This window comes from Anguilla rostrata, chromosome 15 (assembly GCF_018555375.3).
Source record: "Anguilla rostrata isolate EN2019 chromosome 15, ASM1855537v3, whole genome shotgun sequence".
In the NCBI taxonomy this organism is placed as follows: Eukaryota; Metazoa; Chordata; class Actinopteri; order Anguilliformes; family Anguillidae; genus Anguilla; species Anguilla rostrata.
This window is the reverse complement of record NC_057947.1, coordinates 4235896-4251700: the sequence shown is the minus strand read 5'-3', so window position 1 is coordinate 4251700 and position 15805 is coordinate 4235896. Positions and strand designations below refer to the sequence as shown.

At 44.0% G+C, this 15805-nt stretch overlaps 2 protein-coding genes across 3 annotated transcripts in view; one reads left to right on the top strand and one right to left on the bottom strand.

Moving 5' to 3' along the window:
• Nucleotides 1–380: 380 nt before the first annotated feature.
• On the bottom strand, nt 381–11927 carry tmem237a (transmembrane protein 237a). 2 transcript variants are annotated; one of them, XM_064310858.1, is made up of 14 exons: nt 11766–11927; nt 11536–11577; nt 8898–8929; nt 8194–8207; nt 7658–7729; nt 7331–7456; nt 6585–6687; nt 6332–6489; nt 4057–4180; nt 3239–3430; nt 2323–2396; nt 1447–1534; nt 1237–1358; nt 381–653 (listed from the first exon to the last, which is right to left on the bottom strand). In XM_064310858.1, the coding sequence occupies exons 1-14, from the start codon at nt 11778–11780 to the stop codon at nt 586–588; spliced, it is 1230 nt and encodes a 409-aa protein (XP_064166928.1). In that variant the 5' UTR covers nt 11781–11927; the 3' UTR covers nt 381–585. The 2 variants fall into 2 exon arrangements, with proteins under 2 accessions (XP_064166928.1, XP_064166930.1); XM_064310860.1 differs by lacking the exons at nt 11536–11577; nt 11766–11927 and adding an exon at nt 9974–10073.
• Nucleotides 11928–15170: 3243 nt separating this feature from the next.
• The window catches only part of LOC135240335 (STE20/SPS1-related proline-alanine-rich protein kinase-like), a 34962-nt gene continuing 34327 nt past the window's right edge, over nt 15171–15805 (top strand). Inside the window, exon 1 of the mRNA XM_064309683.1 lies at nt 15171–15444. Within this exon, the coding sequence (XP_064165753.1) occupies nt 15339–15444 (106 nt within the window). The 5' untranslated portion in view covers nt 15171–15338. The remainder of the gene's footprint in view (nt 15445–15805) is intronic.

The window sequence follows — 15805 nt, the reverse complement described above, 5'->3', positions numbered from 1 at the left end:
TTTTCCTCTGGGCTCCCATTATTACATGACCATACCGTACACCCATACACACAACCATACACACACTGGGTATCAGCCATACCCTTCCGTAGCTATAGCAGTCATTGTTTTCAAGCTGTGATTTTGATCATATACTTGGGACCCAAGAAATAAATCCAAACGATTGGGCATGCATTCACGTGTTTGCGTTTCAAATTTGAAGGTTTGAATGTTATTAAAGAATCAGTAAAATAATCATTGTGTGTACCGGGTGTTTAACTGTTGATTGGCTATTGGGTTTCCTAATTTAATGTGAGCACAGATGCCCTGGGAAAACAAGCAAAGCCCTCCACAATTACCGCAGAACACACACAAAAAATAATACAATTTACCCAGATGAGTGGAGAGTATAGCATTGTATTTAAAAAAAGAAAATGACGTGCAAAATAAAAATATCTACATGTATACACATTATAATACACGGTGATACAAAAATATATTCTTAAATACATCAAACACATTTAGTCTGTCAATACCACAAACAACGAGAATGCAAATTTAAACATATTGAAATATATTGTAAACACAAACATGGCTACAGCTCCTTCAGGCTGGGTTTTCAGCTTTATCATCTAGTCTGGGGTACTCCTCCACCTCCATGGCCATTAAGAACTCTGTATGAGAGAGAGAGAGAGACAATTAACACACGTGAATAATACAACAAAACACTTTAAAATAATCCATGGCAAGTGTTCCCTGATGAGTAAATATGTTGATTTTTAACTATGACTGCAACAGTTTTTCTATCAACTCAAACCCTGTTCTGACTGTCGAACTAGAACCAGGCTGGCTTGTTATACCCCTTTCCCTCTGTACAGTTGGAACCAGGCTGGCTCATAATAGCCTTTTCCCACTGTAGAGCTGAACCAGGCCACTGTAGAGGTGGACTCAGGCTGGCTCATTATAGCCCTTTCCACTGTAGAGCTGAACCAGGCCACTGTAGAGCTGGACTCAGGCTGGCTCATTATAGCCCTTTCCCACTGTAGAGCTGAACCAGGCCACTGTAGAGCTGGACTCAGGCTGGCTCATTATAGCCCTTTCCCACTGTAGAGCTGAACCAGGCCACTGTAGAGCTGGGACTCAGGCTGGCTCATTATAGCCCTTTCCCACAGATCAGACTCTGATTGGCCCTAGCTGTATAATGGAACAGTATCAGAGAGCTGCAGTTAGTCACATGACTCTGATTGGGGCTCTCACCTTCAGTGTAGTCCATCTCGGGCCGTGTGGAGATGAAGACCCAGGCCAGGCCCACAAATAGCGCCACCACCAGGTTAACCACAATCCAGGGCTGCAGAATCTGCTGCTCTGAGCCGGGGGGCCTGTGAAGGGGGGGAGGGCAGTGAGTTCTGAAATTCGGGGTGAACGGTAAGATGAGACGTACAGGAGGACGAAGAGCGGCGCCCTCACCACAGGCTCTGGTTGGCGGACGGGTAGAGGTTGATGCGGTCACTGGTCATCTGCTGGCTGAGAGACAGGATAAGAGCAGCAAAGTACACTGCAGGGGGAGAGGTAAAGGCTAAGGTTAATGCCCTGTACAAACCACTGTGCGCAAACCACTGCATTACGCACTACATAAACCACTGCATTATGCACTACATAAACCACTGCATTACGCCCTACATAAACCACTGCATTACACACTACATAAACCACTGCATTATGCGCTACATAAACCACTGCATTACACACTACATAAACCACTGCATTATGCGCTACATAAACCACTGCATTACGCACTACATAAACCACTGCATCACGCACTACATAAACCACTGCATTACACACTACATAAACCACTGCATTACGCACTGCATAAACCACTGCATTACGCACTACATAAACCACTGCATTATGCACTACATAAACCACTGTGTGGATTGCAGAGACCACTTTGCGCAAACCACTGCATTATGTGCTACATAAACCACTGCATTATGCACTACATAAACCACTGCATTACGCACTACATAAACCACTGCATTACGCACTACATAAACCACTGCATTACGCACTACATAAACCACTGCATTACGCACTACATAAACCACTGCATTACGCACTACATAAACAACTGCATTATGCACTACATAAACCACTGTGTGGATTGCAGAGACCACTGTGCACAAACCACTGCATTACGCACTACATGAACCACTGTGTGGACTGCACAAACCACTGCATTATGTACTACACAAAGTTGAGTTGAGATTTCCTGATTGGCTTACTGACGAAATGAAGTAACTGAACAGAATTTGAGTGAGAGGACGGTCGGACGTCACTTACAGAAGGAGGCGAGTGCTGCAGGATCCAGGGTGAGAAACCCCCTCAGAGCCATGGAGGCCTTAGCAAGATTCACCCTGAGAGAGAGGAAGAGAGGAAGAGGTGTCAAAACGGGAGAGTCATACGTGTGAGTATGTGTACGTGTATGCGTATGAGTATCTGTATGTGTATGTGTGAGAGAGAGGTCATTTGCATTCAGAAAGGCATTACTAAGTAATCAAACAATTCACATGTGGTTAAAGTGCACATTCTCAGCTTTTATTTAAGGGTATTTTTTTTGTTTGGTTTCACCAAGTAGAAATGACAGACCTTTTTATAAATACCCCACCCCCATTTCAAGGCACCATAATGTTTGGGACATATTAATGTTACATAAATGAAAGTAGCCATATTTAATACTTTGTCGCATATCCTTTGCATGCAATGACAGCTTGAAGTCTGCGGACGCATAGACATCACCACGTTGACTATCTTCTCTGGTGATGCTCAGCCAGGCCGGTGCTGCAGCAATCTTCAGCTCTTACTTGTTTCAGTGGCTAGTTGCCTTACGTAAGTTTTCTCTTCAGCATATGAAAGGCTTGTTCAATTAGATTCAGACCGGTTGACAGACTTGGCCAGTTAAGAATTATCCAGTTTTTGGAATCTCTTAGGCAGTATGTTTTAGCAGTTGCATTAGCGGTGGGATGAAGCACCATCCAATGAGTTTGGAGGCATTTGCTTGAAGTTGAGCAGAAAAGACATTCAGAATTCATTCTACTGCTGCTATCATGCAAATGAACACACATTACATTACATTACAGGCATTTGGCAGACGCTCTTATCCAGAGCGACGTACAACAAAGTGTATAACCATAACACACACACACACGCAAGCGCGCACGCACACACACACACACACACACACCCAGGCGAGTCCTACCTGTCGAAGGCGGAGACCGTGCTGATGGCGAGCAGCAGGTAGAGCAGTGACTGGGCGGGGTAGGCCAGCGGGTGGTACTGCTGCAGCAGGTTGGGCAGATTGGACAGCTGCTCCCCCGCCAGCACGTACACCACGATGATGTTCCACACCGCGTAGCCCGCCAGGAACCCGTGAGAGAACAGCCCTATCACCCTGCAGAGGCGCGCATTCACACGAACATTATGCAAACACTACGCACAGCCCTACACTTAGGGAAATAAATAAAATGACATTACATTTTTTTTACAGGCATTTTGGCAGACGCTCTTATCCAGAGCGAATTACACAACGTTTTTTTTACATAGCATTTACATTGTATCCAATTATACAGCTGGATATACATTGAAGCAATGCAGGTTAAGTACCTTGCTCAAGTGTACAACAGCAGTGTCCTACTGGGGAATCGAACCTCTGATCTTTAGGTTACAAGACCAACTCCTTACCCATTACACTACACCGAGGCTCTATATTTTTCTCCTCACCAATGCACACTTTTTGGGTGTTTTTTGCCCATTCAAGAAAAAAATACTTCCTTTCTGTTCATAGGTTTAAGGCCTACCAATGGGATACGTCGGTCTCCGATCAAATAAGGTTGCGTCACATTGCTTCCCCAGCCACAGCTTGAAACATCCTTTCATATTATATCCGTATTGCATGCGTTTGAGTCTGACCACACGCACACGCTAGCAAGTCACCTGTGAAATTCCCTTGTGACAAGGGCAGCGCCGGTTGAAGTCACATGACTTGGGTGTGAATTTAAAAGCAGGCGAGGGTCTCACCTGAAGCCACTGTGCACTCTCATGGCCACGTCCCGAGTGGTCCACAGCGGCTTCACCTCCATCAGGTCATCCGGCTGGTCGCTGGGCTTGCCCAGGTCCAAACGGTCTGCTGCTTGGAACCGCCCTGCACAGTGATAATGCACTCAGTCGCCTACCTACAACCGCCCTGCACAGTGATAATGCACTCAGTCACCTACCTACAACCGCCCTGCAGTGATAATGCACTCAGTCACCTACCTACAACCGCCCTGCAGTGATAATGCACTCAGTCACCTACCTACAACCGCCCTGCACAGTGATAATGCACTCAGTCACCTACCTACAACCGCCCTGCAGTGATAATGCACTCAGTCACCTACCTACAACCGCCCTGCAGTGATAATGCACTCAGTCACCTACCTACAACCGCCCTGCACAGTGATAATGCACTCAGTCATCTACCTACAACCGTCCTGCACAGTGATAATGCACTCAGTCACCTACCTACAACCGCCCTGCAGTGATAATGCACTCAGTCACCTACCTACAACCGCCCTGCAGTGATAATGCACTCAGTCACCTACCTACAACCGTCCTGCACACAGTGATAATGCACTCAGTCACCTACCTACAACCGCCCTGCAGTGATAATGCACTCAGTCACCTACCTACAACCGTCCTGCACACAGTCATAATGCACTCAGCCACTTACTACAACCGTCCTGCACAGTGATAATGCACTCAGTCATCTACCTACAACCGTCCTGCACACAGTGATAATGCACTCAGCCACTTACTACAACCGTCCTGCACAGTGATAATGCACTCAGTCATCTACCTACAACCGTCCTGCACAGTGATAATGCACTCAGTCACCTACCTACAACCGTCCTGCACAGTGATAATGCACTCAGTCATCTATCTACAACCGCCCTGCACACTGATAATGCACTCAGTCATCTACCTACAACCGTCCTGCACACAGTGATAATGCACTCAGTCATCTACCTACAACCGTCCTGCACAGTGATAATGCACTCAGTCACCTACCTACAACCATCCTGCACACAGTCATAATGCACTCAGTCACCTACCTACAACCGTCCTGCACACAGTGATAATGCACTCAGTCACCTACCTACAACCGTCCTGCACACAGTGATAATGCACTCAGTCACCTACCTACAACCATCCTGCACACAGTCATAATGCACTCAGTCACCTACCTACAACCGTCCTGCACACAGTGATAATGCATTCAGTCATCTATCTACAACCGTCCTGCACAGTGATAATGCACTCAGTCATCTACCTACAACCGTCCTGCAGTGATAATGCACTCAGTCACCTACCTACAACCGTCCTGCACACAGTGATAATGCACTCAGTCATCTACCTACAACCGTCCTGCACACAGTGATAATGCACTCAGTCATCTACCTACAACCGTCCTGCACACAGTGATAATGCACTCAGTCATCTACCTACAACCGTCCTGCACACAGTGATAATGCACTGTCATCTATCTACAACCGCCCTGCAGTGATAATGCACTCAGTCATCTACCTACAACCGTCCTGCACAGTGATAATGCACTCAGTCATCTACCTACAACCGTCCTGCACAGTGATAATGCACTCAGTCATCTACCTACAACCATCCTGCACAGTGATAATGCACTCAGTTATCTACCTACAACCATCCTGCACACAGTGATAATGCACTCAGTCACCTACCTACAACCGCCCTGCACACAGTGATAATGCACTCAGTCACCTACTACAACCGTCCTGCACACAGTCATAATGCACTTAGTCACCTGCATTTACCTGTGCTCTTTTGCATTGATCTGGCCTGACCTGCACAAACCTGTTTCGACTTTCACTCACCTGTGTGCAAACAGCATACACTCCATTATACAGCTGGGTGCTCAGTAACTGCTCAAACCCGACACTCAAACTGTACCATAGGTTGTTGGGGCCTAGCAATGTGGGGTGTTGGTGCAGTGTGGAGCGGGGCATTCGTGCAGTGTGAAGCGGTTTGTTGTGGGGTGCCGGTATGGAGTGGAGTGTTGGGGCAGTGCTGGAGTGGTTTGCTGTGGGGTGCTGGTGTGGAGTGGGGTGTTGTATCAGTGGAGTGTTGTGGTGGTGCTGGAGTGGGGTGTTGGGTGAGTGGGGTGTTGGGGCAGCGTAGAGTGGTTTGGAGTGGGCTATTGGGTCAGAAGTGGGGTTTTGAGTTAGTGCAGAAATGTGGTGTTGGGGCAGTGGCGTGTTGGGTCACTGCAGAAGATACTCACTGTTCCTCTCCACAAAGACTTTCCCGACCGGCTGGCTCTGACCCAGGGGCGCAGAAAACAGGGAATGCTGGGGGATGGGGGCCTGCGCGTCCGTGATGATGTCATCATCCTCCACGCCCAGCTCATTTGCGCACTGCACCTCCGAGGTCCTCAGCTTCCTGCGGAGAAAGAGAGAGAGAGAGAGAGAGGCCAGCCGTTTCAGCCACGCACGCCCATAAGCAGCTCCCTTCCTGACAGAAGGAGCTGAACTCACTTCTTCCTCTTGGTTTTTCGGGGCACCTCCTCCCCGTCCGTGTGCTGCTCCGCCCCGTCGCTGTTCACCAGCTCCGGCTGGCCCGCGGGGTCCCCCTCCAAATCTTCCAAAAAATGAATAAGCCAATGAACACTTCAGATCAAAAACACATTGGTACTGTTGTACGATTCAGAATGATTCAGAATGTACCATTCTGTTTTGTCCTGATGCCCATTACTCCCAATAATAATTCACCTTATACTTAGCATTAACCCATTATATGTGAAATCCATTCATGGCAATAACGTAGCATACACTCAATAATAATCTATTGATCCCTTGAAGTAGTGTACACTTTTTATAATAATGTTATGAATAATTATTATAATTATGTTGCATCCACTCATTCTAACGCAGAATACACTCATTAATCTGTTGAACACTACCAAGAATACTGTAGTGCACACTCCTTAAAATATTTTTGTGGACTCATAATAATGTTGTGTACACTCACTAATATTCTACTGAACACTGATAAGAATAATGTTGTATACACTCATTAATAAGTATCCATTGAATTCTGTTCAATATGTGTAAGAACACTGTAGTGTACACTCCTTATTATAATGTAGTAGACACTTGTTGCATTCTTATTTTAATATTTCGACATCTTTGGCCACGCCCTTCCACCCTTTCCCCCTCCCAAAGTCGTTTTATATTGCGTAGTTCTCTGAGTTGAGTTGACTCTCCATGTTTGGCAGGATTACCTGAATTCTGCACCTTCTTCTTCTTCTTCTTCCTCTGTGGTGGGACGTCCTGCGGTTCAGGTGTCAGGGGCTCCCTGCTCTCGGACGGCCTTCGGCTCCCCACCCCTCCCATCTCCGTCCCGGGCTCTGCACGGATAGGACAGCCAACACCAGCGTTAGCGCACAGGCCAATCACTGAAGAGCCGTCACTGTAACACCAGGCTTCTGAGCCAATCACCTGAGCTCACTCCCTGTTACAACCACACTCAGAGCCAACCATTGAAGTTCATTCCATGTTGAGCCCACGCTCTGAGCCAATCAATGAAGTTCATTCCACGTTAAACACACCTTCTGGGTCTCCCACACCATTGGCATCTTTTTTGGACTTCTTCTTCCTGGTTTTGGCGAGCGGCATCTCATCTAAATGAATAAAACCGATATTATAACGACATATAAAAAACATAATAAACGGGCAAATCTGTGCTGTACATGCCACTCATCAGGCTTAGTGCATGCATGTGTGTGTGTGTGTGTGCATGCATGTGTGTGTGTTTCTCTGTAAACTGTGCCTTACACAGGTGTTCTGCCTGGTGAGCTACTCTGTAAAGCATTTTGCTAATCCGCAAAGCATCTCTGTGACAGTTTTCAGTAAGAAGCGCTATGCAAATAAAATTGTCGTTTGATTTTCCTGTGCTAGTATAGCATTGAGCCTGGATTTACCACTGTTACACAGCTGCATTCTACAGGAAAGCAAAGGACCAGCAGGCCCAGTTTCCAGTATTCCTCTGGTTCCGTGTATCAGGGGGAACGGTATTGCCATGTGACACTATCCCAGAGAGTGACGTCACCTTGGAGATCACCCATGGCAACAGAAACAAGCTTACCTCCTGTATCTTGACTTCATTTGTCCACGAGCATGAGAGAGAGAGATAAAAATGGTACTTTACACATGAACAAGTCTAATTATAGTCAAACTTCAATTATAAAGGCAAACTTCAATACGGCAGTCAAACTCAAATTAAGCAGTCAAACTCAAATTAAGCAGTCAAACTCAAATTCAGCAGTCAATTCCAATTAAGCAGTCTATACCAATTAAGCAGTCTATACCAATTAAGCAGTCAAACTCAAATGAAGAAGTTCCGAGACACAGCTCACAACAAGTCACAACTGCTGAGAAAGGGCTGGAAGCTCAGCTGGTAGAGGCCTGCTGGATATAGTTCTCTTGGTCAGGGGCTTACAGATGAGTGGATTATATGCTAATCCGGCTCTGTGACGCAGTCGCCAGCTCACATTTAAATGACTGACAGCTAGTGCCCCTATCTGCTACAGCAGCCATGTCCATGTCTCTATGACTGGTGACAGAGAAGCCAATAAGGTTCCTGCACAGAGGATATGAAGTCCCTCCCACAATTTCTTATTCTTTTATTGCTCAAAAGACACAAAGATGCAGTATAAACAAGGTATTGATTTCACAATGGCATCTAACAGGGTCAGAGTTTACTGATTTAATGCACTGACTCCTGTCAGAGTTAACCGATTTAATGCACTGACTCCTGTCAGAGTTTACTGATTTACTGCACTGACTCACCTTGGCATAGGGGGTAGAGCACGTGGTCCACGCTGAAAAGAGAAATGCAAGACAGAGTTTCACAAATACACTTCATCACAAAGAACATCTGATCCCGAGAAGCACAGCAGCCACATCAGTACTCTGTGCAAAGGCTACAGCCTACACTGTCAGTTAAAAACAGATGGGCACAGAAGGCTGCTTCTTTTGACAGACTGGTTTTGCCGAGTTTGTCTATCGACAATGACACTGATGGTTTCTGGTTCTGACTGCAAATAGAATTGCCTGTGTACATGTGCATTTTTCACATGCCATTTTAAGAACAATCTGGAAGATTTGACGCTTTGCAAAGTCAGGCACAGTGACCAGTGGGTGAGACTATGCAGAACTGGGCTGAATGTGTTCCACACTGGTGCGGCTTTAACCAAGACACCCATCGCCAATCCAGCTGTATTTGGAATAGCAATGAGTACACACAAACGCACTCAAATACTCATGACAAACACACATACACACACAAACACACACACACACGTGCAGGATAATCAGGTCTGGATAAGACCCTAATCACCCAATCTCACGTCACCAACCACCGTGACTGAGGGAACTCCACACACACGTCTTTCAGCATCTAAACCCGTTTATGTTTTGGTGACGATTAAACAGCATTCATCAGCCGTGAAATCTTGTCAAATCTGTCACCAAACGTAAAACAGCATAAAGACCTAACAAAGCAATTCAAAGTCTCGTTACACAACTGAGCAACACTGTCCACCGTGTTGTGATCTAGCTAATCCCCTGAAAGAGAAAGCAAGCTGACGAGAAAGTCAAAAGTCAAGCTCACTAAAGCGCTGGTCTCGTCTGTTCAGACCGTACATTATTCTCCCACAAGACAAAAACACAACTGCACGTAACACTACAGACGTACAGATTTACAGCCACATCACCCGGCTTGTACAAAACATGCCCGTTATAAACTGCACGTCAGTATCTCACCGGCCTACCCACACCCCAAGGGTTCCTTGAGCGCGTGACGGATTGCCACAGTACGATCCTCACGTTATTCCCCACACGCTCCGGAGCGGAGCGCCACTTACCGCGTGTTTTCTCCCCATTCCGCAGGGGAAGTGGGGAAGGCTAAAACGATCCCCTTTGACCGCGGCTAGGGCTGCAGCCTAATCCCGCCCTAATCCCGCACAGAAAATACGCCCGCGCTGGACGGGATTACCGAGCCGCAGGAGCGCGGAGGACAGGCGATGACACGCGCAGTGGGAGGAGCTCGCGCAGCAGAGAGGCCGGTAACGGCACGGCGGCGGTCGCATTTCTGTGCCCGCACCGGGCCGTGCGAGTCGGTGAGCGCCAGCCATTTTAGCCTTTGTGGTTCCACTCCTGGTTTTAGCCGGTTAGCCTACGCCTTTTCCCTGCCTTAAATCCATGCTTTCAGGCCTTCTAATCCACTTAGCTATCAACCAGTCACGATGAAGGGACCAGGTGGTCAAATTACAGACTGCAGCAGCCATCGGTATGATGTTTACACGTATGGTATGGGTGGGATTTATAATGACGTGAGCATCTCTGACAATATACAACTAAGCCAGCCAGGCTTTCTGCACATACTTCCTTAAGCTTTTCACGAAACGTATCTGACTGGAGAACGGATGAGACGGTTAACAGCCTAGCCCTAGACGCACAGGCGCTTAGGCTATATGGAGGCACATGCTCGATCAAAGGAATAAACCCATCCCGCCACATAAGCATGAGAAAACTGTCTGCGCATTTCCTCCAAGCACACAGACAAGGAAGGAAGTAAGTGCTGTGGTCTGCATGCTTGGGTCACTATTTTTCAAATAGGGACCTGGGGAAGCTGAACAACAATGCAACACAACCAGAAAACCTGCAGTACTGACCAGAATAATGGGACCAGTCTCACATTTGGAGTTAGGCACTGGTGTAACGCTCGAGGACAGAAAGCACCTATACAAGGATGGGTACACTGTCTAAGAGCTCGACTAGTTAAAGGAGGGGTACAGCAACTAACACAGGAATAGAGTATTTAACAGAGGGGTAAAGGAGACCACTGTGAGACACAGTAACTGCAGTTCATTCTGACAAGTACTTTCAAAACATATGGCCAAATATCAGCTAAATCTACAGATTTACAAGCGTGCCCAAATTCTGATCCAAGCCTAGTGAGTACTATTTATTATCCAATATATATTCATATGGATCACAGATTCATCAAAATCACACTGAAATTGTACAAACAGATTTGACAGTCCATCTCAATTTATCGCTGATTAACATGTAAAATAACAACAACACACATTGGTACGATGATGGTATCTGTCAAGCATTCATACAATCAAAACAATGGCAAGAACAACGTAGAGATAAAAAAAATTGTGAAGGCATTTCTCACTACAAGTAAAGTTTAATGACTTTGTCCCACATTTTAAACAGCAACCACTCAAAAGCCGAAAACCCTCACTTCCAACCCTAATATGCCAGCCAAGTAGCACCAGCTTGTGAATTTCAGGTATGGATTGTTTTCACAACATGCAACATGTTTTCTCAACTAACGTTAACTCGTCCATTGTTTCCAGGAGTCATTTTAAACAAATGGTAAGCAACAAATAAAACACATTACGTTACCACTTACCTGCGGTAACTGATCGAGCCGTCTCGGCCGTGCCTTCGGGATCTGAGAATAAACGCATAACGTTAACTTGAAGACGTACACAATAATCAGAGCATGTATTCACTATCTGCTATGTAAGCTACCTACCACAGAAGTGAGCAAGCAAGATCACGTTCTTTAGCTAGCTAAATAAACATATTTACCACGTTTTCACGCAGGCCAATGATTCCAGCCACCGACGGCGCACTTACCGTTTCATTATCCATAGTTTAATAGTGTACCTAAACCTCAAAAAAATGAAGATTATATTTAAAAATTATAGCCACCCTCGGCGCAAACACAAGAGACCACGCCACTGTGCTTTTTGTTATTGTTGCCTAGCAGTGTGACTACAGAGAAGTGAGCTTCAAACTTCCGGTGTCCCCTATGACCAAAATATCAAAATAAAATATAATAGTTAAGGTATTCGTGTAGGCCTACGGCATTTAAACGGTTTCATAAGAAGACTTAAGAATTTCGTATTTAATCTGCATTGTTAAGAAGTACAGTGAAGATTTATTGCTTTATAAAATAGCACATACAAATTAATGAATACACTCGTGTTAATGTCGCAAGTTACTACAAATAAATGTAAAGTCTTTTTTTTATGTCAAATGTCCCTATGAGACACTCATAAAAATGACAAAAGGGCGAATCTTTTTGCCTCGGGCTTCCAGAAGCCATGGCACATGTAAGATATTAACTTCAGTTTGCCCTGTACAAAAATGTCAAAATAAAAGCGTATACAGCCTATAAATATTTATACCAAGAGCTCAAAAAGAAAGAAATGATGTATAATCTGAAAAAAAGAAAATATATGATAAAAGGAAATATAGTTTCATTCAATTAAATTCAATTCTTATCTAAAATCTGGCATTGTTACACACTCACACACACACACACACACATATATATATATATATATATATATTGTATACAGTTAGATCTATAATGTTTGGGACAACATTATAAAGACTTTCTTGATTTAGCTCTGTACTCCACCATTTTAGATTTATAATAAAACAATTACATTTGGTCAAAGTGCACATGCTCAGCTTTCATTTAAGGGTATTTTTTATACATTTTGGTTTCACTGTGTAGAAATTACAGTTTTTATACCTAGCAACCCCCCCATTTCAAGGCACCATAAATGGGACAAATGGCTTGTTTCACATTAGTCAGGTGTGTTGAATTGCTTCTATAGTGCACATACTATGCTTTTGATTGGTTTTGGCGTCTGTTATTCTCCTTTGTCCACATGAGGACCAGAGTTGTGTCAATGACGGTCAAGGAGAAATAAGGGGGAAAAAATGTCAGAGGAATAGGCCAAAACATAGGCTTAACAAAATCAACTCTTTGGGACATCATAAAGAAGAAAGAGATCACTGTAAGCTAAGGAATCACAAACGGACTTGTTGGCCAAGTAAGGCCTCTACATGGCCAAATAATTATCACCATAACGAAGAAAAAACCCCTGTCAGACAGATTAGAAACACTCTTTAGGAGTGGATGTGTCTATGACTACTGTCCGCTGAAGACTTCACAAACAGAACTACAGCTATGCTGCAAGATGCAAACCACTTGTTAACCGGAATAACAGGATGGCCAAGTTACAGTTTGCTAAAGAGTACCTAAAAGAGCCTTCAGAGTTCTGAAAAAAAGGTTTTGTGGACTGATGACATCAAGATATACTTGTATCAGACTGATGGCAAGAGCAAAGTGTGGAGGCCAAAAGGAACTTCCCAAGATCCAAACCACCCCCTTATCTGTGCTGCTGCTATCAGCTGTTACATCATCAGTGAAGATAAGTGAGCCAGTATCTGTGGCAGCCATACATGCCCAAACCATGACACCCCCACCACCATATTTCACAAATTTGGGGGAGAGGGGTGCTGTAAAACTTGTGGTTTGTATCTTGCAATGTAGCCTCTGTAGTTCTGTTTGTGAAGTCTTCTGCGGACAGCAGTCTTTAACACTTCCATTGCTGACTCCTGAAAAGTGTTTCTGACAGTTGGTTGGGGTTTTTTCTTCATTATGGCCAGAATGATTCTGTAGACATCTTCGTTGGGCTTCCAGGCCCATTGTGATTTCTGAGCTCATCAGAGCTCACAGTTGATTTTGTTAAGCCTAAAGTTTGGCCTACATTTCTGACAGTTTTTTTCTTATTTCTCAGCCTCATTATGGCTTACATTGACACAACTCTGGTCCTCATGTTGACAAATTTCAATAACAGACTTCAAAGGAAATCCAAATGCTTGTATCAAAACTAGATAATGAAAGCTCACACCTGGCTAATCAGAAACACCTGTGACACAATTTGTCTCAAATATTATGATGCCCTGAAATGGGGGGACTACGTATAAAAGGTGCTGTAACTTACACGTACTGAAAACAAAATATATAAAAATACCCTTATATAAAAGCTTAGAATGAGCACCTAAACCACACGTGCATTATTTCATTACAAATCTAAAATTGTGGAGTACAGAGCCAAATCAAGAAAAAAAAGGCTTTGTCCCAAACATTATGGAGCTCACTATATGACAAGTCAATACAAGTAATACTATATATCCACGATTTCTTTATTAACATTAAGAGAACAGAACTGTGAAGTGTTGAACACTATCTGTTTGAAATGAAACCATATATGGTCCAGAACCTTTGCATTGTCATGGCGGCATCTCAATGGCAAAATGAAATACTTGAAACATTGTTTTTGTCTGTAATGTTCTTTAATCTTACTTTGCAATCTAATCAATATATTTGTAATACACTACAGAATGCAATAATGGCATTAGTAGACATTGTGCTGTAAAATGGTGTTTATGTCAAAAAGGGGAGACTGATAAAATGTAACATCCATTTGTTACCGTATAATGCAATATTATGTATAATATTGTATCGTCCTGAATAGTGGTATACAGTAAAATGTCTAATGTTAATTCAATTCTGACAGAGCATATGTGAGCCTTACAGAGTACATAGGAGACCATAAGAGTCTGTAAGAGTTGATTAAGCACTGAACACTTTACCATGCATGAACAACGTTTTATATCTATAAGTGTCAGACATTCATTCGCCTTCATATTAAGGCTAAACTGCCACATTGTGCTCTAATATTATCGTTTGAAGGTCCACTGATGGCTGGCTAAATTGATCAGAATCTAGGGAACTAGTCAGCTGAAAAAATAATTGATCCATTTAATTATGCAACTGGTATTCAATATCATGAAAAACAAACATGCAAGTTTGATCCTGTCCATCCATTGTTTTTTTTTGTTTGTTTTTTTAATTTATCAATGACATAAGAGTGAAAACATCCATGCCAATCACGAGTTACATTGTAGTCCATCAAAAATAGGCATAATTACGCCTATTTGCAAAACTGAAGTTCATTAATACCACAGCCTACAGTAGATACAATATTGTTGCAAAAAACTATTATCAACAAATGCCTTATATTTCTTGTAATGATGATAATCTTTCGGGTAGGCTACTATCGATATGCGGAATAGGTTGCCTATTAATTAAAGACACAGTTAATACGCCAGTTTTGATCAATTTTACAACGGACCCAGACCTATGCATTTAGGCTACAATGATATTTGAAGTTCAAGCACAACGTGCAGCACAGTTTCACAGTTGCGACTGAAGCATGCGACTACATTTTCCGGATGTTTTCATCGCGGGCGGTAGTGATCACCAATAGCAGCTGACACTAGTCAGGAGGTGAAAGGAAATTTTACAGTCTGAGGTCGTTAAGTAGCGGAACGAACAGTAGCATCATGGCGGAGCTCAGCGAATCTCCGGTTCAGATCCAAAATCCGCAACCAGTGCCCACAACGAGTTGGCCGATTACCAGAGAGTCATACCAACTCCAGGAGGTTATCGGTAAGAATTTGCGCACCACAGTTAATCGGTCTACTTTATGCTGTCATGTAAGCTATAAGTTCGTTGATTATCAATGGTAAGGACAGTAGCACAAGGGCCTACCGGCTTTCCTCTATGCAACAGCCGATACCCTGTTCTCTATGCTTTGAAATGCGGATGTAAGATATTTCACGCCTTAAAGAGAACAGCGAGTCTGGTTTCGATATTTCCTGAAAAAGATGTGTTTTTAAATAAAGCTAGGCTGTAGTTTGCTGCCGGACTTGTCATTTTTGGGAAAGAAAACGAATAAATAAAACAACATTTTCCGCGCACCAATCTACGACGATAGGCTAATGTCTCCGAATGATGCTGCTCAGTGGCA